This window comes from Dermacentor variabilis, chromosome 2, assembly GCF_050947875.1.
Source record: "Dermacentor variabilis isolate Ectoservices chromosome 2, ASM5094787v1, whole genome shotgun sequence".
NCBI classification, from domain to species: Eukaryota; Metazoa; Arthropoda; class Arachnida; order Ixodida; family Ixodidae; genus Dermacentor; species Dermacentor variabilis.
The window spans coordinates 215242847-215269143 of NC_134569.1; the positions used below are offsets into that span (position 1 = coordinate 215242847).

Consider the following 26297-nt stretch of genomic DNA (forward strand, 5'->3'; position numbering starts at 1 on the left):
GCAATTCATGGAGCAAAAGACGTGGCATCCATAGTGTTAGAAATGTGTGAAATGGAATTTGTACATATCAGTGAAAAACACACCACGTGGGTCAATTGTGTGCACACGCGGATCGGACGAGACTGGAAAGAAAGAGACGACGACCATGCCACGACTAGCCGGTCGAAAAAAAACACACCACATGGTTTGTGGTGTGACAGATCGCCCCTTTGCTCTGGCGGCGTTTTAAGCGCCAGCGTTGTTACTTTGTTCATGGCCTCCATGATTACATGCTTGCTCGTTTTGTGCGAGTGATCTCGGAGGCCATGCCTCGTTGCCGTTCGTTTCCGCGCCGCCGCTTTGCCCGAGGGGCGCTGTAGCGCCAGCGACGTTACATTGCCGCTGGAGCGGCGGTTTGATGAGGGCGGCCATCGGTTGCGCCTGCAGTGCACTGCAAGCCTTGGTCCTCTGAGCGAGTTCGTTAAATTTAATATTGACTATTCCGAAATTCGTTTAAGTGAAACATTTTTGCATAGAATCTATAAGAAAACTGTCGGGGATATTAAAAAAAGTTCATTATTCTGAAATATTCGATAAACCGACGTTCGTACAACTGAGAGTTTACTTTATTTACTTTCTCTGCGCTGGCTAGGCCCCATCGAAACTCTCTCCATTCGATCGTGCTCCTCGCTTCTTCTCAGTCAATGAGATAAGAAAGACTGGTAAATGCAGGCAATGCTATTCGCTTTCAAAGCGAAGGAAAGTGACATCCTATAAACGAGAAGCGCGTTTGATTGGGATTTTCAAACAACGCTGCATGTTACCGCCAGATAATTGCGTTCGTGGCTACGCACATTTGACGTCAGGCGCTTGGAATAAAAACATATTGGAATAGTTTTACGTTATAGGGCCCCAGGATACAGGTTAGTCATTGATACCAGAACACAAACTTTGTGTCTGTGGTAAATACGCGGTGACACAGAATTAGGAATCATCACCAATAATTGTTTCAGATTTGAAACAATCATGAGAACTTATGTTTTCTTCAAACATTACAACGTATTTATGCCGATGGGTCAAATGCACAGCCTGTAACTAGGAGGCAGGCCTCGTCAAGATTTTAGCCTTTAGCCTACCCCTTGTAGTGCCGACATATGCTGTATACGACGGCGCTTGTAAAGGTGGAATATAATGTACGATTCATCGACTAGCGCATGGTCGACAGCATCTGCTCTATGAAAAGCGCAGTCTTCGTCATTGTATAGCGACCTCAACGCACGAAGGCAAACATGAGTAAAATTTTTTACAGCCCCTTTTCTCCTGATGATCACTTAAAATAACGTAACTTACGAAAAATTACGCGGTAACGTGAAAGCCGAAGGTGGTATTTGCGTTATCAATTATTTTTCTAGCAAGAAATTTCGTTCCGTTTTTTCTAGCTTCACTCATCAAATTACTTTCTCCAGTTAACCAAGGAAATGAGTACGCATGTTAGTTTAGTTTATATTTCCTTTCAGTCAAATAAAATACTTGCTCTGGCATTCAACCACGATGTTGGAAGCACAGAAAGTGTTTGACAAGCTTTCAGCTACGCAGTGAAACAAGATTAAATGAAATTATTGCCTTCCGAAGAGCCACCTTTTCATCTCTGTGGGTACATCATTAAATCTGACGCTCGATTCAAGTGCAAGGAGTGCTCAGTAGGTCTGTGATACCTAATAGCGTATCGGACCGGAAGAACAAGGCTTGGCCAACGCCTTCATGCTCCCACATTATAACTACTATTCCTTAAAAATGAATTATTTATTCAAGGTTACTTATTCCCGTGGCAATACATGGAAAGTGATTTCAATACGTAAAACCACAGAACACGACTTAAGATATTTGCGGCCCGCGAATACTGCCGGCCCGAAAGAGGGTCCTGTTGCAGTCGTTGACTTTGGAACTTTCGTCGGAATATTACCTGTACCTAGTCATGTTTGTTGAATAAGCTGAAATTGAATACACGCAGCAAATGACAGCAAATCACGAGTAGACCGTCACTCTCAAAGAAAACAGGCAAGACCATTAAACAATGCGCATACATCCTGCACAGCCAAAGAAGACAAGTTTCAAAGTTAACTGTCAGTAAATTGTACAGCATTCAGCTACCAAGTCCCATTGCTACCACTAAGAAAATAATAGTATGCAAAGTCCCACTGAATACCACAACTCGTACTGAACTGTGAAGAAAGTTATAGTGCTTTTGGTGCAATACGAGAATTTTCATATTAAATGTCTTCGGCTTCATCATTGCCTAGAGAGAATAAACCAAGCTTTAAAAATTAGGCTATGGTGTTTTACGTGCCAAGACCACGATTTCAATTATGAGGCATGCCGCAGTGGGGAACTCCGGGATAATTTGGTCCACCAGGGGTTCTCTAACCTGCACCTAAATCTATGTACACTGGTGTTTTCGCATATCGCCCTCATCGAAATGCAGCCGCCGTGGCCGGGATTCAATCCTGCGGCCTCGTGCTTAGCAGCCCAACAAACTGTAAGCATTGCTTCAGTTTGTCCTTGTGCGAAGAACTGGTCAGTCTTCAGTACGGCGTGCTGCAACACCCTTCTTCTTAGGTTTTAGCTTGGCGATTGTCTTAACAAAATTACAATCCTCTTGTGCGGAAAACTTGAGGTAATAATGTAAACGGCAATCATAATTAAAAGTTGAACGTTTTATTGCGGGGATAAATTCCGATGTTTGCCGTTATCCATCCATCCATCCATCCATCCGTCCATCCATCCATCCATCCATCCATCCATCCATCCATCCATCCATCCATCCATCCATCCATCCATCCATCCTCTTTCGCCTACCCAGTGGCCTAATTGTTTATCAGCTTCGGCTACTGGGTATTTGCTCGTCATGCCGCCATGGCCGTTCCATCGCCAGGATTGCATCTTTGTAATCCTACTTGCCATGCCGTCATAATCACTCCTTCAACGCCCACCCGGTGGGCCAAGTTTACTAATATCTTGGGCCACAAGGTGTGTGTCTGTGGTTGTGATGCCGTCATGGTCGTTGTATCGCCGCCATTCCAGCCTTGCCAATTGCCGCTCGTCATGCCTTCGGCTTCAATCCATCGCCGTCATACCGGATTTCTGATTCAGTCGTTCTTACACTCTTGTCCTCATACACTTGTGGAAATCCGATTGTCCTCATACCATTGTCATGCCATCGTCGTCATTGTTTCATCATCATACAATTGTCATCATTGATTTGCTGTCATATTGCCGTCGTGGTCACTCTTACTTCGTCATCCGACTCTCGTCATGCTGTCGTCTTCACAAAGTCGTCGTCATGCCACCTTCGTCATTTCCTCGACATCAAAGCTCCCTCGTCCATCCATTGTAACCAGCTTGATTATGCTATCGTCGTCATTGTGTCATCGTCTCACAGTCGCTATCACACATCCACTGACACACCGCCGTCATCATGTCGTCGTGGTCGTTCAATCGCCGTCATTCTAATTTCGCTATCCTACCCTTAATATACCACCGTCGTCACACCATCATTTTCCCAGAGTATACCATCGTCGTGATACTGGCGGGGTCTTTACATTGTCCTCGTTCTAACTTCAAGATCCGACTCTCATAATGCAGTGGTCATGCGATTTTCGTAACACAGTCCTCGTCATACCATTGTCATGCCGTCGTCGTCGCCACGCTGTGGCTTTCGCATAGTGGTCACTTCAGCAATGTCATCTCATTGTTGTCATTCCGTCGCCGTCATACCGCTTTCGTCGGCAGACCGCCGTTATTGCTTCTTCGTCATTCAATCGTAATTAGGCGGTCGTCATTCAATGGTAATTACGCGGTATTATGTCACTCTTTAACTTTTTTTAAGCTTACTCACCGTACTTCGAAATGCAGAGACAGGTACGTGAACATCGCTCACAGTCGATGCGTTAAATACAATAATCAGTCACAGCACTACTAGTACAGCCCTCTGGGCGGTCTTCTTAAAAATAAACTTATCAAAGTAATAATAAAGATTAAACAAAGGTCTCTCGCTCTTGCGAGCAGCATTCCTTTGAACAATAACGCGGACAAGTTTCTCACGCTAAGAAGCTAAGCGGACGGGGCTCGCCACGCATATAGTTAAGCTCGACATAGCCTTTAGAGACGCTCAAGTTCGCTCGATTCGAAGTAGCAGCCCCTACGCAGCCTGGGGAGAGTGCAACGCACGGGGTACTGCATCGGGCCGGCTGAACAAAGGGTCCTGTGCTGAGCGGAGATATCCATGCGTTAGTAAGCTGTCTGGTGTCGTGCCGTGCGGACGCTGTTTTCTTGGTGAGCGTGGCGATTGTTTCTTTTCAAATTTTCCTTTAGAGTCATTTCTCTCCTAAGGTTTGCTTAACCTAAGGGAATTTCCATATTTTTAGTAATAAGGCTCAGCAACTTGTGTTGTCTCCGAGTGCTGTTCAACATGTCTGTTTTTCAAACTTAAGATTCTACTGAAGTCTCTAAATTTATTAAGTCTGTCTTTCGCGTGCGCGTCATCGCCACGCCCGTTTTTATTCCTCTCCCGCGCGTGCGCTTTAGAGCCACGCGCGGGAGAGCCAATTGTCTTTCGCGTGCGCGTCATCGCCACGCCCGTTTTTATTCCTCTCCCGCGCGTGCGCTTTAGAGCCACGCGCGGGAGAGCCAATTATGTTTTTATTTTTAAACTTACTCACCGTACTTCATTCAACACGCCGAGACAGGTAAACAGCGCTCGCAGTCGATCCGTTAAATAAAATAATCAGTCATAGCACTATTAGTATTAGCCATCTGGGCGGTTTCTTCTTAAAAATAAACATATCAAGGCAACAAAATAATAATAATTAAACAAAGGTCTCTCGCTCTCGCGAGCAGCATTCCTTCGAACAACAACGCGGACGAGTTTCCCACGCTTGGACGCTAAGCGGACGGGGCTCGCCACGAATATAGTTAAAGGGCCCGTGAAACGGTTCGGACAAATTTTGTAGACGCGTAGGGTACAGCTTAAGTAGAACATTCGCACCCCAATTTAAGTGAAGCGTTACGTATTAATGGAGCTACAAGCGATTAGAAGTTACCCTCCTCCCTAGCCATGCTTTTCCTCCTCAACTCGTTCGCCGAGCGAGCGGGGTTAAGCTCCGCATTCCCTGGTTCTGCGTCACGATGCGACGTCACATCGTCCACTTCCGCTTGTTTTGGAGCTCGCCCCGCCCGCGCGAGACCTATCCGCTAGCCGCTTGGCCGTCGACCCCGAGCGAGAGCTATCGAAGCAGCGTGCGTTGCGAGCATTCTGTAGTAGCGCCAAACGTGTCTGGTATTCCGGTAACCACAGGCAAGCTGGTCATTTCGGCGAATGATTGGAGACATAAACTAAAGCTGATGAAGCAACCTTAGCGTAGACGTACGTGAGCGGCCTGATCGGTCACACGGTCCAGACACGTGTTGGCGCAGCGCTTAACCAGCCAGACAAAGCGCTAATATTGCTCTAACCAAGTGTTAAACATTTTGAACATTTATAAAAACAACGTGTTGATGATTACACTCCTGCGAAAAATACACTCCAGCCGCAAAGAAGAATACACTTCGTTGCTGCTACTGTGTATGGTTGAGCTCTGTGCCACCAGGTGGTTGCACCATGCAGACCATTCACATTTGCCCTTCTCCTCATCTCATGGCTCATCCAGTTACGGCACAGTCAAGCGGTCAGACCCTGTCCCCTTGGCTTACCCTAATACCGGACTCGTGAAACGCTATTGTATTAGTAATCTTACGGGGTAAAGTGACGGCCACAAACGCGCAAATCCTGTCGCCGATCGGATAGCGGCAGTCCGATGCGCAGCAGCCAGTTCGCTCGTACGCTGCCTTACAGAGGGACGCGATGTCGCAGCTTGACATATTGCCAGTCGCTACGTTTGCAGTCCACAAGGCAACAAAGTCGAATCATAGTGCTCGCGAAAAGACTGAGACCGACTCTGACCGCGGAGCTCTCGTCAAAATGGAGTATACTGTAACAATAGCAGACGACACTTGCTGTGTGCCGGAAGTGCTTAAGTGCACTGAAAGATTGTTCTTGTGCATTCTCTTTATGTTACTTTCTTTTTATAAAAACAAATTAACTAACATTCCAACTATTACGAAGATCATTTGTTCACCATAAAGTTGGTAAAATTATCGATCACACGTCCTGGTCAGCCAATCGGATAGCTCGCCCCACTGACGTCATATGGGTGATTTCGGTCATTTGGGTAGGGGCGGCTTAAAATTCCGCCGAGCAGTGGGCTGCGATCGGCAGCGATGTGCATTTTTAAAACCTTATAATAAATTACATGCTTTACGCGGAGCACTTAGATATGCCAATTAATGATCAGAAGGACCTACTCTAACGATCAGTACGTTTGTAGAAAATCGTCAAAAGCGTTTCAGGGTCCCTTAAAGCTTGACATAGCCTTTAGAGAAGCTCAAGTTCGCTCTCTTCGAGGGTCGGCTCGGTACCAAGCTCTGGACAGGAGCTATGCCGCTACAAAAACCCTGGGGCCTTGCGGACCAACCCACTGAGCCATCTTCTAGGCGAACATCCTGAGCTCACGAGTTCGAATCCCGAATTTTCTTCCTTCTTCTCCTTTGCTTCTGTTTTAGCTTATCATTATCATAGGGAATCACATATCATTGCCACGACCGTCCGCACGAGGACCCTCTTGCAATTTTCCTTGAACCACTTGGGAAAGCAAGCAACAATAAAACCTAGCTGTAAACACACAGATTTTCTGCACGTCAGTACGATCGTATATGCGTCCATCCCTTTCGTCTATATCTGTAGTTAATCTTTCGCGCTTACTTTCGTTTTTATTCCCGAGAATTTTATTGCGACCGCGGCGGTAGCAGAGCCGTCAATTTCATACAAGCGCGAATTGTTCAAGCCATGTCTGACTGATCGAAGAAGACACCACTGTAGGTTAAATGAGGCATACAACTCCTGTATCCCTAGTGCTTAGGCTCGCTGCGTTCCCAGAAAAACTAACAGGTGAGTTACCTCCCCCCGCCGCCCCCTTTCCCTCCTTCCCATTAGCTCTAGTATAATCACTGTCCAAAGCTGTAGAAAGGATGAAGACACCACTGAGAGCCGCCAAGGTCACCTGCTTTGTGCGAATCTCAGCGCGGTAGTGAGACGGCGGTGCAACTGAACGTTCTGAATAGCCACTGTTTGAATCTCAGTGCTGACACCCGTTATTGCAATCGCACCGCTGGCACGAGTTGTTGCAAATGGGTTGCAAGCCCCAAGGGTAGCGTTGGCCTGGCGGCCTGGGGCACACCTGGAAGGATCCGAAGGTCCCGGCAAAGCATGAGTCGACTGCTAACAGAACAACTTGTTTATTCTAGCATCGCAAAAGAGCGGCCGGTCAGGTCGACCGAAGTGGAGAGACGGGAGAACACGTTACTCAACAGAAGAAATCGGAGCCTCTCTCTTGGCGTCCGGGGGCAGCTGCTTTTATACTCTCGCAGTTGAGGGCAAGAAGGAACGTCTCGTCAAAGGCACACGTGACGCGGGGCACGGACATGCTGAGAGACATGTTGAGACGAGTAGGTGACGCATCCGCCGGGCCGGCGCCGCTCAGACCTCCTCGCTTCACAGTTGGCGGAGCTCCTCTCCCCGGCTGCCGCGCTTTGACAAGCGTGGGCACCAACATGCACACACACACACACGCACACACGAAGACACGTGGCATTGGAACATGCCTGGACGCGCTTGGCAGGGAGGCGTAGCGGCGGCGCCGAACGGGCCAAAATGTCCGCCGCTTTGAACGAAGCCCGGCGTCCGCTGCATCCGCGCCGGCTATACCGCGCGTCGTAGGCGAAACGTAACACCACCCGGGAACGCGAGTTTTTGGACGACAAGAGACAAGCAGACGCGACGAGCGGATAATACGGCACTCGGGGCCTCTCGGTAAGCGCTGAGAAACTTTTACGTTTTTTTATTTCTACGCACAAGTGTTAAGCGCTGTTCAAATTCAGCAAAAATATATCGTGTACCTAGGCGCGCTCAAGACCGCGTGCATGCGTAAGATGCGGGAAACAGGCTAGGGCAACCGAGAATGGATACTATGTTGTGCAACCTATGCCGATCAGCAAAAACACGCAAGTGGCGGACACATTAGCGGAACTCTTACGCATGTAGGGGCCTGTGGGCCGCACTTATGGGCGAAAAGTCAGCCTAGCCGCCTGCGGGATTGTCTTACTGAGCTATATGTTATGCTCGGTTGCGGTAGCAAACAAACCTGCCGTCATCGACATCAAATTTCCGGTCAACTATAAAAGAGCAGACACTACCGGTGGCGCCTTGTGGGCTCGGCGGCTGTGCACAGACGCAGATCGCTAATCCATTCACTCTTGCCATGCAGGTTGGTAAAGCTTACAGTCTTTTTTCTAAGAAGTCTAGCAATTATTTCCTGCTTCAGCTGCCGAGCCCGCACTGCTGCCTTCTTGTCGCTCTTGAGTGTTCTGATGTAATTCGTGCCTTGTTTATGATGTCGGGCGATGTTGAAAGCAACCCCGGCCCGAACTCCGATGCTTTATTAACTGAATTGAACTTGTCTGCTGGTCAGTCCCAATTAATCAGTCAGATTCAAGACCTGAAAGTTCATTTATTGTCGACGGACAAAGCTATTGCTGACATGGGCAAACACATGACTGATCTAGAGGGGCATTATCAAAATCTCGTCTCGCTGCGCTCTGACTTTGAAACCGTGAAAACGTGTACCGCTCAAGTGGCCACCGTGGTACACAGGCTTGAAACGCGTATTGATGACGCCGAGAACCAGTCACGACGCAAAAATCTTATTTTTTATGGCCTCCCTGAATCAAATGGACCAGAGGCGTTTGCCCAGACCGAGCAACTTATCATCAAGCACTGCCACCATCACTTGAATATTTGTATCGAGCCGAAAGAAATTGAGCGCGCATATCGTCTCGGTCATGACACAGGTACTAACCGCCGCCGTCCTATCATAGCAAAGTTCACCTTCCATAAAACAAAAGAATCGATTCTTTCTAACGGCCGCAAGTTCAAAGGAACCAGCATCAGCGTTGGAGAGGATTTCTCTCGTCCCGTACAAAACGCTCGCAGGCACCTCATAGCTTTCGCGAAAGCAAATCATTACCTTTTCCTTTGCGATTCAAAACACTGCATATGGGTCATAAGCGCTACGTCTGCGACGAGCAAACGCAGTCTGTCAAATAAATAATATAGCAATTTCCCTTCGTAAAAATGTCTGTTGCACTGTTAAGCCCAAATCTAACATATCATTGGCTGTAATATTTACCAACGCACGCAGTTTCCTTCCATAACTTGACGCTTTTCCCAACCTTGTTTTATCATCCAACAGTAATATAATGCTGATAACCGAAACCTGGCTAACAGAAGATATAACAGATCCAGAAGTACTAGCCGACCTACCAGAATTTCTTGTCTATCGAAACGATCGCAATAACATGCGGGGGGGGGGGGGAGGGGGGCGGAGGGGGCGGTGTATTTATTGCTGTGCACCAGCAGTTATCGTGCTCCGTAGCCAAAGACATCACTTCTGATCTTGAAGTATTATGGCTAATTATTCATGCTTCCCCCCCACACCATCATTCTAGTCCTTTTTGGCGATTTTAATTTTCCTCAAGTAGACTGGAGCAATGACGTCCCCATAACTATGGGCAGTGAGCCTGCCAGAGATTTTGTGGATTTCCGCCTTAATTTCAATTTAACCCAACTAGTATCAGAACCTACACCCGTTGCACTGAGCACTTCTAGCATGTTAGATCTCATCCTAACCAGTAATCCGGAAAGCTTATCATCAATAGCGTATCTACCTGAGGTCAGCGACCACAAAGTAATTCACGCCACATTTTCATTTCAACCCGTAAAACGCCATTTAGTCAGCAAAACAATCCGCCTGTACATTAAATGGAATTATGATGCAATTAATAGTGATCTGAACGCATTTCTTCCTACGTTCGTGAGTTTATCTTCTACGCGCTCTACTCATGAAAACTGGTCAATATTTAGAAACAACCTACGTGATCTCGTTCATAAGTTCATACCGAGAATAACGTTCCGCGGAAACCGTAACAAGCCATGGTTCACTAAAACGATTAAGCGACTTGAAAACAAAAAGAAATGCCTCTTCCGCTCAGCCAAACTAAACAGACACCCCTCCGCTTGGGGGAAGTATTTAGTGGCCGAAGACGATTATCTGAGGGCTATATGAAATGCTAAATTCTCCTTTTTCCACGATGAACTGCCTAAGTTGCTTACGAACAGCCCTCGTCAATTTTGGCAAGTAAGAAACCCCCAGGAGCCGCGCATGATCAGCGTGTTAAATGCACATGGCGAAGTGGTTAGCGACAGCGAGTGTGCTGACATTTTAACGCAGCCTTCTTCTCTGTATTTACTAACGAGACTTCAACTCCAGATCTTCCCATATCTACTAACATAACTGCGCTTATGTCGCCAATTATATTCTCGGCTGACGGAATTACCTCGATCATTGATAACATCAAGCTTTCATCGTCCGCAGGTGTAGATGATATTAATTCCAAACTCTTAAAAAATATTAACCATGTATCTGCTGCGTACCTAACTTTGTTGTTTTCGCAGTCACTCTCTACAGGCATCTTACCATCCGACTGGAAAGTGGGCAAGGTCGTTCCAGTCTTCAAACCAGGCAACAGAGACACCCCATTAAATTATCGGCCTATATCATTAACTAGTGTCCCCTGCAAAATCATGGAACACGTTATATACTCGCATATCATGAACTTTTTAGAATCAATGTGTTTTTTTTTCACCCTTGCCAGCACGGATTTCGAAAACGCTATTCTTGCGAAACACAGCTGGCAATGCTCCTTCACGACCTGCATGTTAATCTTGACAGTAACCTTCAGACTTATGCCATATTCCTGGATTTTGCAAAAGCATTTGACACAGTTCCTCATAAATGTTTGCTGCTAAAATTGTCTCGGTTAAATTTAGACCCCGACGCACTAAAGTACATAGAAGCATTCTTGACTAACCGCTCTCAGTTTGTTTTTGTTAATAACCATTATTCTGGCAGACTCCCCGTAACATCAGGCGTCCCCCAAGGATCCGTCTTAGGACCACTTCTTTTTTTAATTTACATTAACGATTTACCAACGCATGTATCATGTAACATTCGTATGTTTGCAGATGATGGTGTAAACTACCGCAAAGTTTCCAGCACATCTGACCACAAATTCATCCAGAACGATCTCAATAGTGCACAAGATTGGTGTAATCGCTGGCTAATGAACCTAAATCCTAACAAATGTAAACTCGTGTCTTGTCCCTCACTGCCGTAACCCCCTCACATTTAGCTATTCCATTACTGATGTTCCAATAGAATCAGTCCAATCATTCAAATACCTCGGTGTCACCGTACTTGTGATCTCTCCTGGCGCTCGAACACTACTAACAGCATCTCAGCGGCTAATAGATCACTGGGATTTCTCAGGCGACATCTGCGTCATACTCCACAACAAGTCAAAGGATTGGCATATAAATCATTTGTAAGATCGAAACTTGAGTATGCATCTCCCATCTGGAACCCGCATCAGATTTCTATCATAAATGAACTTGAGCCTGTGCAAAATCGTGCTACTCGGTTTTTTCAATCCTCATATTCGTACGATATCAGTATTTCATTCATGAAAGCGGAATCTGGATTGGAAACGCTTTCTTTCCGTCGACAGGTTGCCACCCTCTCTCTCTTCCATTGTTTTTTTCAGCCCCCTAAATCATCCACCGTACATCACGCCCCCTTCATACATATCTCATCGCGCCGGTCACCCACTTCAAATTACACGCGCACGTACCCGGACCACCACTTTTCATGCATCATTTCTTATTCGAGCATCAAGGGACTGGAACGGCCTTCCACACGCCATCGCAGCCATCACAAGCCCATCTGCCTTTACCGAAGCTGTTGTCACCCATATCTCAAAATGAACGCCTGTTTCTAATGTTTATTTTACTAACCGCCCCTTATGTAATAGCCCTCAATGAGATTTTTAAGGTAATAAAATGAAGTGAAAGTGAAGTGAAATAAAGAAACGACAAAGAACGAAAGTTTCCAACTCAAGAGATAAGACAGAATTCGCGGAACTGTCAAAACTGATCAACAAAGCGAAAATAAGTGATATAGAAATTATAACGTGAGAAAGACTGAAGAAGCCGTTAAAAATGGACACAGCCCGAAATCAGAGGAAAATTGACATAGGACAAACCAAGATATAGGCACTGTAAGATAAGCAGGATATTATCATCAGGAATCTCGACGGTATAATAAAAGCAGCGGAAGAATTTTATACTGACCTTTACAGTAGTACCCAGAGGACTCAGGAGCACTCTATCCGAAACAATAATGAACAGTATACAGAAACTCCTCCTATAATTATAGATGAGGTCAGAAAGGCCTTGCAAGGCATGAAACAGGGAAAGGCGGCAGGAGAGGATGGAATAACAGTCGATTTAATCAAAGATGCAGGAGACATAATGCTAGGAAAACTGCGGCTCTCTATACGAAGTGTCTATCGACTCCAAGGGTCCCAGAAAATTGGAAGAATGTGAACATTATACCAATTCACAAAAAGGGCGACGTTAAAGAACTAAAAAAATTATAGGCCAATTAGCTTACTCCTAGTATTATATAAAATATTTACCAAAATAATCTCCAATAGAATAAGGACAACACTGGACTGTAGCCAACCAAGGGAGCAGGCTGGCTTCAGGAAAGCTTACTCTACAATAGATCACACTCATGTCATTAACCAGGTTGTCGAGAAATCCGCAGAGTACAATAAGCCTATCTATATGGCTTTCATAGATTCCGAAAAAAGCATTTGATTCAGTAGCGATACCAGCTGTCATAGAGGAATTGCGTAATCAAGGGGTACAGACCGCTTACGTAAATACCATGGAAGATATCTACAGAGATTCCACAGCCACCTTAATTCTACACAAGTAGGAAGATACCTGTAAAGAAAGGGGTCAGACAAGGAGACACAATCTCTCCAATTCTATGCACTGCGTGCTTAGAAGAAGTATCCAAGCTATTAAACTTGGAAGGCTTAGGAGTAAAGATCGACGGCGAATACCTCAACAGCCTTCGGTTTGCCGATGACATTGTTCTATTCAGCAACAATGCAGACGAGTTACAACAAATGATTGGGGACCTCAACAGAACACAAAGATTATAAGATATAACCTGGCAAGGGAACAAGAGTTCAAGATCGCAAGTCAGCCTATAGAGTCTGTGGAGGAGTACGTTTACTTAGGTCAACTAATCACAGGGAACCCTGACCATGAGAAGGAAATTCACAAAAGAATAAAGATGGGTTGGATCGCATACGGCAGACATTGTGAGCTCCTGACTGGGAGCTTACCGTTATCATTGAAAAGGAAAGTATACAGCCATTGCATTTTACCGGTGCTGACAACGGCGCAGAGACTTGGAGGCTGACAAAGTAGCTTGAGAACAAGTTAAGGATCGAGCAAAGAGAGATGGAACGAAAAATGCTAGGCATAATTTTAAGAGACAGAAAGAGAGCGGTTTGGATCAGAGAACAACGGGTATAGACGATATTCTAATAGACATTAAGGGAAAAAATGGCGCAGGGTAGGTCATGTACTGCGCAGAATCGACAACCGTTAGACAATTAAGGTGACAGAATGGATATCAAGAGAAGGGAAGCGCAGTAGAGGACGGCAGAAGAATAGATGGTGCTTCGAAATTAGGAAATTTGCGGGTGCTAGCTGAAATCGGTTGGCACAGGACAGGGGTAATTGCAAATCACAGGGAGAGGTCTTCGTCCTGCAGTGGACATGAACAGGCTGGTGATGATGATGATGAAGATGATGATAATGATATGTTATCGTCGTCAGTTCATCATCGTTATACATTCGCTGTTATGCATCCGCTGTCGTACTCATTGTCATGCCGTCGTGGTTTCGTCGTCGTACACTCTGTGGTCATTCCCATTGACATCATTCATTTTCACGCTGTCGTGGTTATACCATCGTCATAATTTAACAACCTTCATCTCATTATCGTCACCCCGTTGTCGTCAAATAGTCTTTGTCGTTTCACTAATGTCATTCCTTCTCTCTCATTCCATCATTCTCATAGATCCAGGCTCATGGTTAGCCTTGGCCAACAAGAGCCGTTGCAACAGAGGTGAAGACTGGATAATATCACATATAACCAAAGCAACGGATGCGTCAGAATGACAACTACAGATGGCAAATAAACTTGACAGGCAATGTGGTGTGTTGGTACATTGCTCGAATGCTAACCATCGCGTTACCATCTATAGGCATCGTGAAATGAGTTCCGCCGTAATTTTTTTGTGGAGCAAGGTGTAGTACTTAAGAAGGTTGCTGCAGCAAGAAAAATGACGAGTGTTAGCTTTTTTGCTTCAATGTTGCTTAAGATGAGTTCCTTCTGAACAAGCACAGAGCATGCCGCTGATTTGGCTATTGGAAAGCCGAAATAACAGTCTGTTAATGTTTGTTAAACGGGTCCTCAATCAGTTTTCGTCGAAGTGGAGAAAGGCATTTGAAGTGAAAATAGGCTGCTTCAGAAACGCTTAGCCGCAAACAGCACCTCAATGCGTTCAGCCTCCGCGGTTCTTCCAGTCGTCCTTCAATGCCTTGCACCGTGAACGCTACATCGGAGCGGGGCGTGCCCTCAACGGTCCGCCTTCTAAACGTCGCCGCGGCGCGCAGTTCAAATTTGGTTTTGGATGTTAAAGGGACAGTAAAGCAAAACACTACCCGCCGTTGTTGCTAAGTGGCCACGGTGTTGCGCTGCTGAACACGAATTCGCGGACAGCCGTTGGACAGCGGCCGCATTTCGATGGGGGTGAAATGCTACAAAACCTGTGTACTTAGATTTAGGTGCACGCTAAAGAACCAGGTGGTCGAAATTTTCCAGAGGCCCCCGCTACGGCGCGCCTCGTAATCATATTGTGACTTTGGCACGTAAAGCCCCATAATTTAATTTTTAAAGCAAAACGCTAAGTCAGAGTAGACTGATTAAGCGTTGTTTCCAAACAATGCCGCTGGTCATTTCAAAATGATAGGCCAATTATTACAGGAAAAACTGAAGAACAATATATCAGTATTTGAAATTCGCCCCAAAGCCCCGACGACAGTACGTCAGTGTCACGGCAGGGATTCCAAAGTGTTATTTTTTTCGTATACGGATCACGTTGGGCTCTAAATGTTCCCGAAACTTGCAAAGTTTAATATTGGTTCCTGTAGAACACAATGTAATCAATCTGTACCGCTAAACACTGATATAAGCCCCAGGAAATGCCATCAAAATCCATGCCGTCACGACGTACGGGGGCGGAAACTTAAAGGAGGCGTCGTCACTCTTCGTTCGTTCTTGCGCTTTTTCTTACTCACGAAGCATCGTTTCGTTTGGCGCGTCGTCGCCTACGACGCGAAAAACTTTAACCAAACGCGGTTGTCCTGAGCGAAGCGGAGTGCGCTTAGCCAATAGACTTGTCGCGGGGCTGGCGGCGGCTGCGGTATCTGCGCTACGTAGCGGACCGCAGCTACATGCAAACGTAGTGAGTATGCGCCTCGCTTGCTTTGTGCACGACAGGGCTTGTGTGCTTGCTCGCGTTCATATGCAGCAGCCTTAGCTTGCTACGTGGTGCGGACCGGCTTTGTCCTTCACCTGCTTGACCTACACATAGTAGCCGCGTCCAACTTGTGCATTTTTGAAGCGCTATCAATTAGTTCACCAAGGCGTCTACCTGGAGTGGCCACGAGTGAGCGTGTGCTAACAAGCGTGAGTGTGGGTTGACCTTAAGTTTCGCGTAGATCGGTGCTGGCTGAGCGCTCAAAGCTAGTAGGAAATTGGCGAGACCCGACGGCTACGACGACGATATGCAGGGTGGCCTAAGTTTGTTTCGTACGTGGGCTGCCGCGGCCCAGTGTGAGCAGACGATAGTAGGCTTGTTCCGGAAGTACGTACCTATTATAGAAATTTGAAAGCACATTTTCCCTTACTTCAGCCTGTTTAGTAAACTTCGCCAATAAATGTACACAGTAGCAGTACGAAGAAGCGCACTGAACCAAACATCCGTTTTAATAGACGTCAGCTATTGGCCAATAGCAGCCGCTTGTGAGAATCAGCTATATGGCAAAATTAGGCGTCCAGAAGAGAGCAAGCAGACAAGCTTGCGTTGAAATGAAAGCGTTTGAGAGAAAGGTGACTTCGCCCTCCGCTTATGAGCTCCATGCGCCGCGCACAACTGCACAACTTCGCTGAGATATTCCCAGCAGCGTATGCTATCGGCGGGATATGTTTTTTCACCAAGCCCGAGGGACGGTTCAGGGCCCCTTTAAAAAAACTTTTGAGTTTTTTAAAGAAATATTTTTTAAATGTCTTAAAAAAATCGGGAGAATTGAGAAAGGGCGGTAATTGCTTCAGTCATTCTTATTTGCGCCCTTGTAGAACAGAAACACTCTCTGGTTTTCCTTATTGGTAGTGAATACTCAAGATGACATTGATAAATTATACATGTCCGCCAAGTACCAGCACAATATTATCCACTTCAAACTTTATTGGTTTTATTTTGAAACTGTTGTAGCGATGAGAACGTATTGACTTGGTTTAGTGTTAATCAGAAAGCGAAGAGCTGTCTCTGGGAATAGAGCTTGTACGAAAAGAATTAAATTTTTGAAAGTCATGTGCGTGAGCCGTCGATGGCAAGTTCGTTTAGGTAGCAGCTATTCACTTTCATAATAAATAGGTCATTTAAGAGCCCCCCCCCTCACCCCCCCCCCCCCCCCAAGAAATGCTGAACAAGTTTTATTGTTGTCCAGTAAGGGCCATCGGCATGCTGGCCTGGAACTTCCGAGTTCACTGTGTAAATTGTTACTGTAATTTTTAAACAACTTTAGATCGCAGGATTTAATTTCTTCCTGTATTTTTGAACAATTTTAGATCGCGGGATCATGGCCGCACGTGAAGCACTATAGTACGATTACCTCGAGAACCATAAGATCCTCTGCAGGGATAGCTAACAGACGAGTTATGGTCCTATCCCTTCAGTCCATCAAGAGCCGAGCACCCCTCCCAAAGCAGAAAGCGGGGTCATTATGCTTTACAGAGCATTATTCGCGAGTATTATGGCCAGTTATGTCATTTTATTGCAGGAACAACGTTATCATTCGCCACCAACAAGGTAATCCTAATCCAGAAAAGCGACGTGCACGAGAGATTAAGTTGCGGACAATTACTAGACAAGCCTTTCATCTGAATCTTGCCCCGGAATGGTTAAAGTAACGAATAGCATACAACGCAGTGGTTGCAATTAGTAACCTCGTACCTTAGCTGTGAAACAGTTCTAATTCCATTTAACTAATGCTTGTTAGTGTTGTTAGTTCGGCTCGCTAAAATTAAGAGAATTTGAATCGTCACGCAAGTCTGATGCATGCCGTATGTATGCTCACAGTGGCCGGTGCTCCGTCCAGCTGTCGACCTCCATGGTTGGAGACAAGAATGGCACCGACGCCAGCCATCACCGCACGATCGGCGTCCTCTGCTGCGAATTCCCCGGAAATCACCATGTCAGCATTTGTTGAGTCAGAGTAAGGCCGACGGAGAACACTCGTCTTATACGATAGATTATAGTAGCGCTTCCCCAATGTATGCGCTGCTCAAATTCTGCGCTCATACTCACTTAGTGTGATATACTAAACAATTGGTACTACAATTGAAAGCAGTACCGTGACAACCATTGCTTAAAGCATAAATATCCCCTGTCGGGAAATCTCAGCTGTGGAAATGAGAAATTGCAGTCAACTAAAATTGAATCTGAGAGAACTACTTTGAGCACCGGTTGAATGACGCAATGTTTGTGATGATATCAGTAAGAAATAATTTAGATCTATCGCTGCCGTGGCGACATTATTACGATGTGGGCGTAGTGCAAAAGCACTCCTGCACTTAGGTTTAACTGCAAGTTAGAGAACCCCAATTGGTTCCAATTACTCTGGAGTGCCCCCTCCCCCCCACCTCCGCGTGACAACAGCGTGACTTATGAGGCGATCACAGTATCGGCGCATAAAGCATTAGAGTTTAATGAAAGCTTTAAGATTCCTGAGCAATTAAAATAACATGGAGGTGTTTAGTCGATGGTGAAGCTGTACCAAAGGTAGGTCACGTTGAAAATTGCGAATTTAAAGAAACACGAGTACCGTAATCCTGTAATATGCAAGGGTATGCAACCAGCAGTCAATCAAACGCAAAGAGTGGTAACGCTCAGAGCCTAGCGAATAACTGTAGCTTGTATTCATGCCATTACCTAAGCCAAACGTTACATGCATCAAAATCAAATAATGGCTCATTGCGTAAGTTTAGTTGTGCAATAATTATCGTCGATTGTTTCGTCACAGATTTTTTCTAAATAACCAATTTGTTGCAATGTATATGAATGTGTGCATTTTGCAATCATCAGTGTATAAGGCATCCATTTCATTTGCCTGTACTACATCCTCCTTGACCATCCGTGCACTCTCTACTTAGTATTTACAGACTTGAACAATCACGTCTTACCGGTTATGATTCCTTTGAGCACTATGGGTAGTGACGTGACATTCTTGAGCCAACAAACGTCCTCCCACGTAAGTGACTGGTCGAAGAAGTCGTTCGTGTACTTGGTGAGACCGGAGCCACTGGTGGCATTCGTCATATTGAAGTTGGCGTAAATGGACTGGTCGAAATTACCTAACCTGAAGCAAAAAAAATAAAAAATTTACAAATGCGACTGAACAGGAAAACTCGAAATTGCTGCGTCAGTTTTGCTCTATAAACAAAATCTTGAAAGCAGTTTTTTCTGTGTGTGCTTCTCTCTGCCCATTGCTGTAACGGAAACAAATACGCCGACACTTGCCTTTTTTGTTTTTTCAGATGCTGCGAAAGCTACAGTCGACGCATAACTATTGCGAATGATCACTGCAAAAGCAAATCGGAAAATAGGCAGTTTCATAGGAACGCAAGACATTGAAACTGATCGCAATTTTCGCCAACACCACCTAGACACTACAAGGCCTGTTCGCGCCCCTCCATGACGTCATGCATTGGCCCGAGTGCCATTGAATCTAATCAGTATGCTCCTGAGTAAGCGCGGTAATCTTGAAGTCACTGCTTCCCTCACGTCAGCCTTGGCAATCGAAATTCCCGGTGAGCAGCATGACGTCATGGATTGGAGTGAACAGGCCTTGTGCTAGATTTCAGCACAAGGCCGTGTTCACGCCTTGTGCTGGACGCGGCCACTGGATAAAAAAAAAAAAAAAAGGTGTGGCCGGCCACGTCAGCCGCGCTGCAACGGGAGCGAATGTCTCAGCGGCAGTTCCATTTTCGGCCGCTTAACTGGGCCGAAAGGCGCTAGCGGTCGGGGACGAGACGCGGCAGTTTCCAAGGGCGAGGGCGTTCGAAGCGTGTTTCCGTTACAATTTTCTAAGCAGATACCAGACAGCAGTCCCCAACTAATGGTGCAACGGCGGACGACAGCGTTTTCGAAGCACGCGGCTGGCTGCAGCTTTTTCTTTTTTTAGCGGCCGTAGTATACCGTGTGCTTACACCATACTCCGTTCCATACAGGCCAGTCAACGCTACGGAAGCTATGGAAGAAGTTCGGTCAGGAAACGTTCTCACTCCCCGCGGTCCGTTTATGGTCCGCTGGGCGTTCCGTCCATGCTTCGATGCGCGCCAACACCGTTCGTTAGCGCGACTATGCACGTGAGGCTCCTCGCAACGGGCCGTCAAGAAACAACCCGAAAAAACAACAAAAAATAAAAATAACCTAAAACAACGCATTAGTAGCCGTATAGCAGATTGTGCTTGTTTTTAGGGTTTAAAACTTGCTTCATTCAATACTCAGCTTATGTAAAAAGGAGCTGCGTCCAATTGCGCTCAAAAATTTGCAGTTCCGCCCGAAAGCGTAAGCACCGATTGCGAGAGCAGATTAGTAGATAGCCGTATGAAGTAAGGATAGTAGCTTTAAAGGCCGTATAAATTTGTTAACATTCGCTTGCAATGAACAATGATATAATATGTAAGCGTGGCTCAACGAGGACGTAGAAACAAGCAGACACACAGAGACAGCGCTGTCTCTGTGTGTCTGCTTCTTTCTATGTCCTTGTTCAATCGCGCTTACACATTCTATCACGGATTAAAACCACCTAGCCTGCCAACGTCTTTTAACTAAATTAAGTGGCACAGGTAAACATGAACAGATCTCGCTCGATGAGCGCGGAAATTTGCTGTCAAAATTTTGGAATGGGGAATTGAGGCAACAACAAGCGAATTGAACTTCCTGCATTCCTCGCATCAACCCGAACGAAACGGCGCAAAAAACTACGAAGCCACTGGCACTACGCGCGCTCTGCAAACGTCGCAGATCGCTTTGAAGAGGAGGTCCACGCGGGCGCGCACTTTAGTCACGTTGCAGATCGCTTTCAAGACAACGAGCGCCGGCAACGCCTCCCTATGGTGTCCGCCTAAGCCGTCTACTACGGCGTCCGCGATTCGCGGGGCCAACGCGGTAGGCGACGCTGCGCTTGTATCCACTCGGTATTGAGCGGCGGGCGAGGCACCCTAGCAGCCGACGGAGAAGAATACCCCTACTCCCTCTCCTGACTCCCCTGCCTAGCGCGCGACAGCAGAGGGCACGCATCCTGGCCGCGTTGCTTACTCGCGCACGCGAGATTGAACCGCTTTCGCCGGCTCAACCTCACACACTTTCACTATTAAGGCGCGTTAACACCGAAGGCGGAGCGGCCAAAGCGGAAAGCGGGCAAACGTCCTCGCCAGGCGGGGAACAGCAGGCGGAAAAGGAGGCGGAGAGCACGATCGCCCGCGGAACGATTTTTCCCCGCCCGCCGGAGCTCACCGCTTTCCTGCGGCCAATCGAAACACCAAATGACGGTGGTGGGGTGACGACGCGTTGAGGACGGACGACCGGTGCCACGAGATGGCGACATGTTCGCCACGATAACGCTAGATGCTCTGCCTCCTCAGCGGCGCGGGCCGCCAGGCAAGCCGTCCGGTCTGAACAGGCGGGCGCGCTCACCGCCTCGGCGCGTTGAAAATCCGCTTTCGGTGCAGAACCTCACGGCGACACCGACAGCAGAAATGCCGCTGGAGTGTCCGTATAATTGCTATCCCAAAAACTCGCCGTTTCGCCGGCAAGACGAAGCGCCGATTGCGTTGGCAAATTAATAGGTAGCTGTACGAAGTAAATGTAGTAGTTTTATCAGCTGTATACAATTGTAAACATTCGCTTACTAATAACAATGATACAATGCGTAAGTGTGACTCAACGAGGACGTTCAAACATACACACGAAGACAGCGATGTTTTTGTTTGTTTGCTTCTTTCTACGTCCTTGTTCAGTAGCGCTTACACATTCTATCAAGGTTTCAAACCAACTAGCCCGTCAAGTTTTTTTAAGTAAATTAACCAGCAAGGGTCACGCGCGAACATGTAAACATGAACACACATCGCTAGATCACAGCAGAAACTGTCTCTGAAAACACTGGAGTTAGGAATCGCGGAGCAGCTGCGAGCCAATTGTACGTCATCCGTGCATCTGTCTTTTCAACGCGTACGAAACGTCGAAAGTTCAGGGCATACGAAGCTACCCACACTACGCACATTACGCAAACATAGCGGATCCCTTTGAATATCAGGCCCGCGCAGGCACGCACTTAAGTGACGTCTCAGACCGCTTTCAAAACACACGAGCGCCGGCAACGCGTTCCTATAGATATATATATACGGCGTCCGCTAAAGGCGTCTACTAAGGCGTCCGCGATTCGCGTAGCCAACGCAGTAGTAAGTGCCGCGGTTGTCTCCACTCTGTACGGAGCGGCGGGCGAGGCGGACATAGAGGCCCCGTCGCAGCCGCCGGAGAACACTGCCCCTCCTCCCTCGCCTCGCGCGCCACAGGAGAGGGCACGCATCCGGGCCGCGTTCCTTGCTCGCGCACGCGAGATTGAACCGCATTCGGCAGCTCTTCCTCACACGCTTTCACTCACACGGAACCTCACGAGTACGGCGGCGCCGGCGGCAGAATTGCGCCTGGAGTGCGCATGTAATTGCTATCGCAACAATAAAAATGAAAGTGACGTTTCACTTCGTGATTGCGGGCTTCGCACACGCGTATGGCCGCCGGGAACATGCACATCGAGCACCACGGCGTCGAAGTACAAATTGAAAGGGCGAAAACGCGGTCGCGGACACTGCATTGATCTGGACAGTGCGAGGGTTGTGGTGCCAGCGGGAAAGCGCAAGTGCTCGGCATGCAAAGAAACGTCCCTAACATAGATAGTGAGCACCACGGCTACGAAGCACAAAAGAGCGCCAACGCTGTCGCCACATTGATCTTGACGGTGCAACGCCTGTTGTGCAACAGGAAACGCGCCATTGCTACACATACAAAAGAGAGACGCCGCGGACGGCACAGTGAGCACCACGGCGTGTGAGGAAAACGCTGTGCGCGAAGTCGAGATTTCTGGTCGAAACACGGCCTCTTGTATAGGTCGATGTTTTATTCTTTAGCACTTTGAGTACTTCAGTCTGAGATTTTACGTAAAAAAAGGCATTCGCTGTCGGTGTTTAGTTTCATGACATTTGTTTGCGCGATGACAGTCTCAAAATTCCAAGGAATAACTTTGTAAAGTTTGCGAGTCAAAGTTTCAGCAGCGATAGTGCCGTATGGAAGGCTTCCCGGCCTCAGACGCGAACACCGCCGATTTGAAGAGCTGGCCAGTTACCCTTGCGCTTAATGACATCGAATTATATCCAAATGCGAACGATGCTACTGCAAGATGTCTGTAGCCTCCACAGCGTTGACTGCTATGTATGAAACGGAGTACACAAGAAGACATCGCACAACGCAGCACGCGAGAGAGCATAGAACTGCTCCTGCGCAGCAGGAATAGTGCAGGTAAGAGATTGAGCAGAGCGCGACAATGTGTTCACATGGCTGGCTCGTTTTTGCAGCCGAACGCACTGCGCGTCTCTGGTAGCCTTCTAACAATCCACGAGCAGGCAACGCATGCGCCGTTCATAGGAGGACAGCATGACGGTGGTGGTACGAGCGCTGATGACGACGACTCGAACGTTATTCGAGGGTTGGTATAATTGATTTCGCCATCAAACGTGTCTGAACAGAGACGTTAATGCGATTTGCGTTCTTAGAATGCTTTACGCGCATTCCAGTGCCTCTCCCCATTCCGGTATTTAACCATTTTGCTTTCACGCCTGCTAGTGTCGCTCTTTACGTCCCACTGAACAGGTATGTGCCGCTCTTCAATGAATCTCATTCATGTCATATTAGGGTCACTGGGTATATGCCGTTGCGGGTGTTTCGCTGTTCAATGAAACCTTTCGATGTCAACTTTGGTCACTGCGTATATGCTATTTTTAATGTTCTTCCCTTGAATGCCATAAGATAAACGCGTCCATAACCGCGGCTGTTACCAGCGTACGGGAAGCTTCGAGCCCACTCCTTCCCGACGCCGCCCCGGCTGCGGGGGCCGCCTGGTACGTTCTCTGTCGGCGTCGGCGCCATTAGGAAGCGGCTCTCAAAAGTTCGCAGCTGGAAGACCAGCTCTGGGCAGTCCGGGAAGCCGAAGATGCCGCCCGAGTCCAAGCACTTCGAGCCCCCCACTTCAGGCCACCATAACCCAAACTGCCGGACCATTCTTTTTAATAAAGTTTATTTTCTTCTTCTTCAAATTTCTGGGGCGCTGGGCGGAATCTAACTTGCGTCATATAAATGCATTATCTTATAAATTTAATGTGAATATATATTCAGACACGCATCACACGCAGATTTCACGGTGGTGACCTCCAATCCAGAGACCTCCAGATAAGCACGAGCTTTGAACTTTGATTTCTACAAGCCGTTTGCAGGCTGTGCTGCTGATGCGTGTCAGAACAAACCCTGCGAAACTTCTGCAACAGTTCTAGTGAAGCAGACGCGCACGTGTGTCTTTCTGTAGCACGTTGACGAAGACGACGAAGACCCGCGCCGGTGATTGCCTGAGCGTGTCTGTTGCTGGCTAACACTCACATACCGAAAACACAACTCTCAAGCTTACGCACCAAACCCCAGTCAGCTTATCTCGCGAACAAAGTGTGCTGCGAGAAAGACAAACGGAAAATATATTATCTCACTTTTCAGAGGCCGAGCGCCGCGAGAGCTTCAGGAACGCAGTTGATATGGCAACGTTAATGTGTGGCAGTATCAGTGTTCAGTATCAGTGCTCTTTCGGGAAAAAAAAAACACCACGTGACTTCCGCCACACTCTCTTCAACTGATACGAGGTAAGCGGGGCCTCTCGCATGCTTTACTTCCTCCATAATGCTAATCACGTTAACGCCGACAGTCATTCTCAGATAGGTTCTTCTAATTTTTTCTTGCTTTTCGTCACATTGCTTTCGTCAAATTTGCTTTCGATATTGTTCTTTAAAGGAACACTTAAGGTAGTCGAACTAGAGTGTAACATTAGGTTTCGGTAATAACCAATTCCTCATTCGTAGCGTCATTCGTAGTTTTCTTGAGGGAAACAATGTTAAAAATTCAGAAAAATCAGAGTGGCACCACCTTTATTCGATTATGGTACTCTCATTTGACGTAAGCAATTAGTTATTCGCAGAGAGCGTCAGAGAGAGAGAGATCGCGTGAGGATTACGTGAATTTGAAGGTTTGACGCGGGCCATTCAAATCGACGAGTAGTACTGCGACATTCAGTGGCAATTTTCTACGTAACAAAGTCACAAATTGCCAAACAGAAAGCGATGACAAACGTCTAGATGAGTAATCTACGAAACTAATTTGGCTTAATATTTTTTCTTTAGTGTCCCTTTAGAAACGTGCCGTTGTTTCTTTACAGTATGGCCCTTGACTACTATGTTGCCTGCTTTATTTATTAGGACCAGCTGGTATTAACGAGGACGCTATGTATAATTCTGTGTCTAGATTAACCTAATGTACTGTATGAATTTCTTCTCCCGGCGTTAAGCTCCGCTATGAAGTTGATCAGGGCCATTACTATTCAGACACTACGGTGTAGTATACAGGCACAATAATGCATGATCCCTTGTAGCGTTGTGACCCATAACGTGAATTTCTGCATGCATTAAAACACAGAAAATAAAAAATAATGTCATCGCCGTGAACAATATGCGCGGTGATGAATTTTAAGTTTCCCGGTATTTCGAAAATCGCCTGCAGCACACTCAAGTCCTCAAGGACTAGAATGTAGCACATTCTAGTCCTTGAGCAAGATTATTCAGAGGCTGACACTAGCCTAATAGCATGAGTTGTTGACGCAACATTACCCCAATATGATGAACGTTGTACAATGTTACGAAAAATTTGGCAACGTTCAGCAATAGTGTGCTCACCTTTACAAGCGTCGTTAAGATAACGTTGCATTTTTATGTTGCAAGACGTCGCGCCACATGGCCACAACACGGCCGCCGCAACCGAATATTTACGCCAAAATCTATTTATTTTAATGGCATGCACAAATAAAGACGTTTCTCATGCACCTGAGGAAATGAACACGTACACACCATTCCTGTAACGCTGCCCGTTCTCAAGGCATGCATGCACGTGCGGAGCATCTTAAAATAAATTTATTTTATCCAATTAGATGTGCTGACTGTACTTGCATATATTATTGTATTTACGCACTGCTTACAATATTGTGTGTTGATTCGGACACAGCCGCGCCGCAAGGACATGCTCCAAAGAAAATCAAAACCGAAAGTGAATGCGTAAGCATACTGTCAGCGCTCCAAAAATTAATTGGCAGTATATTATACTACGTTACGAAATGATGCTGTTTTATTTGTTTGTTTGCGAAATTGTAAACTATAAATCATTCGTCCTTGATTTGGCAATGGAGGGCCATTGTTGACTGGCAGCAATCCTACGGTTACTGACATCGTCAACTGCCGACATTGGGCCCATATAACGTAAATCTATTTCAATGTTTTTATTCCAATCTCCTGACACCAAACTTGCGTAACCGCCGACAAAAGCATCGGGTGGTCACCGGCAGGGTTGTCTGAACAAACCAATCAAATGCTCTCCTCGTTCATAGGAGGTCACTTTTGTTTGCTTGAAGAACGAATAAAATTGCCTGCACTGAGCGGCTTGTATTATCTATTTGGCTCGCAAGAGGTGAGGAGATG

At 46.7% G+C, this 26297-nt stretch overlaps 1 protein-coding gene across 1 annotated transcript in view; it reads right to left on the bottom strand.

Annotated features, from left to right (window-relative positions):
- LOC142570683 (uncharacterized) overlaps positions 1-26297 on the bottom strand; it is a 123503-nt gene that overhangs the window by 16165 nt on the left and 81041 nt on the right. The window contains exons 5-6 of the mRNA XM_075679031.1: positions 18639-18814; positions 17534-17625 (exon numbers count right to left, since the gene is read on the bottom strand). Of these exons, the coding sequence (XP_075535146.1) occupies positions 17534-17625; positions 18639-18814 (268 nt within the window). The remainder of the gene's footprint in view (positions 1-17533; positions 17626-18638; positions 18815-26297) is intronic.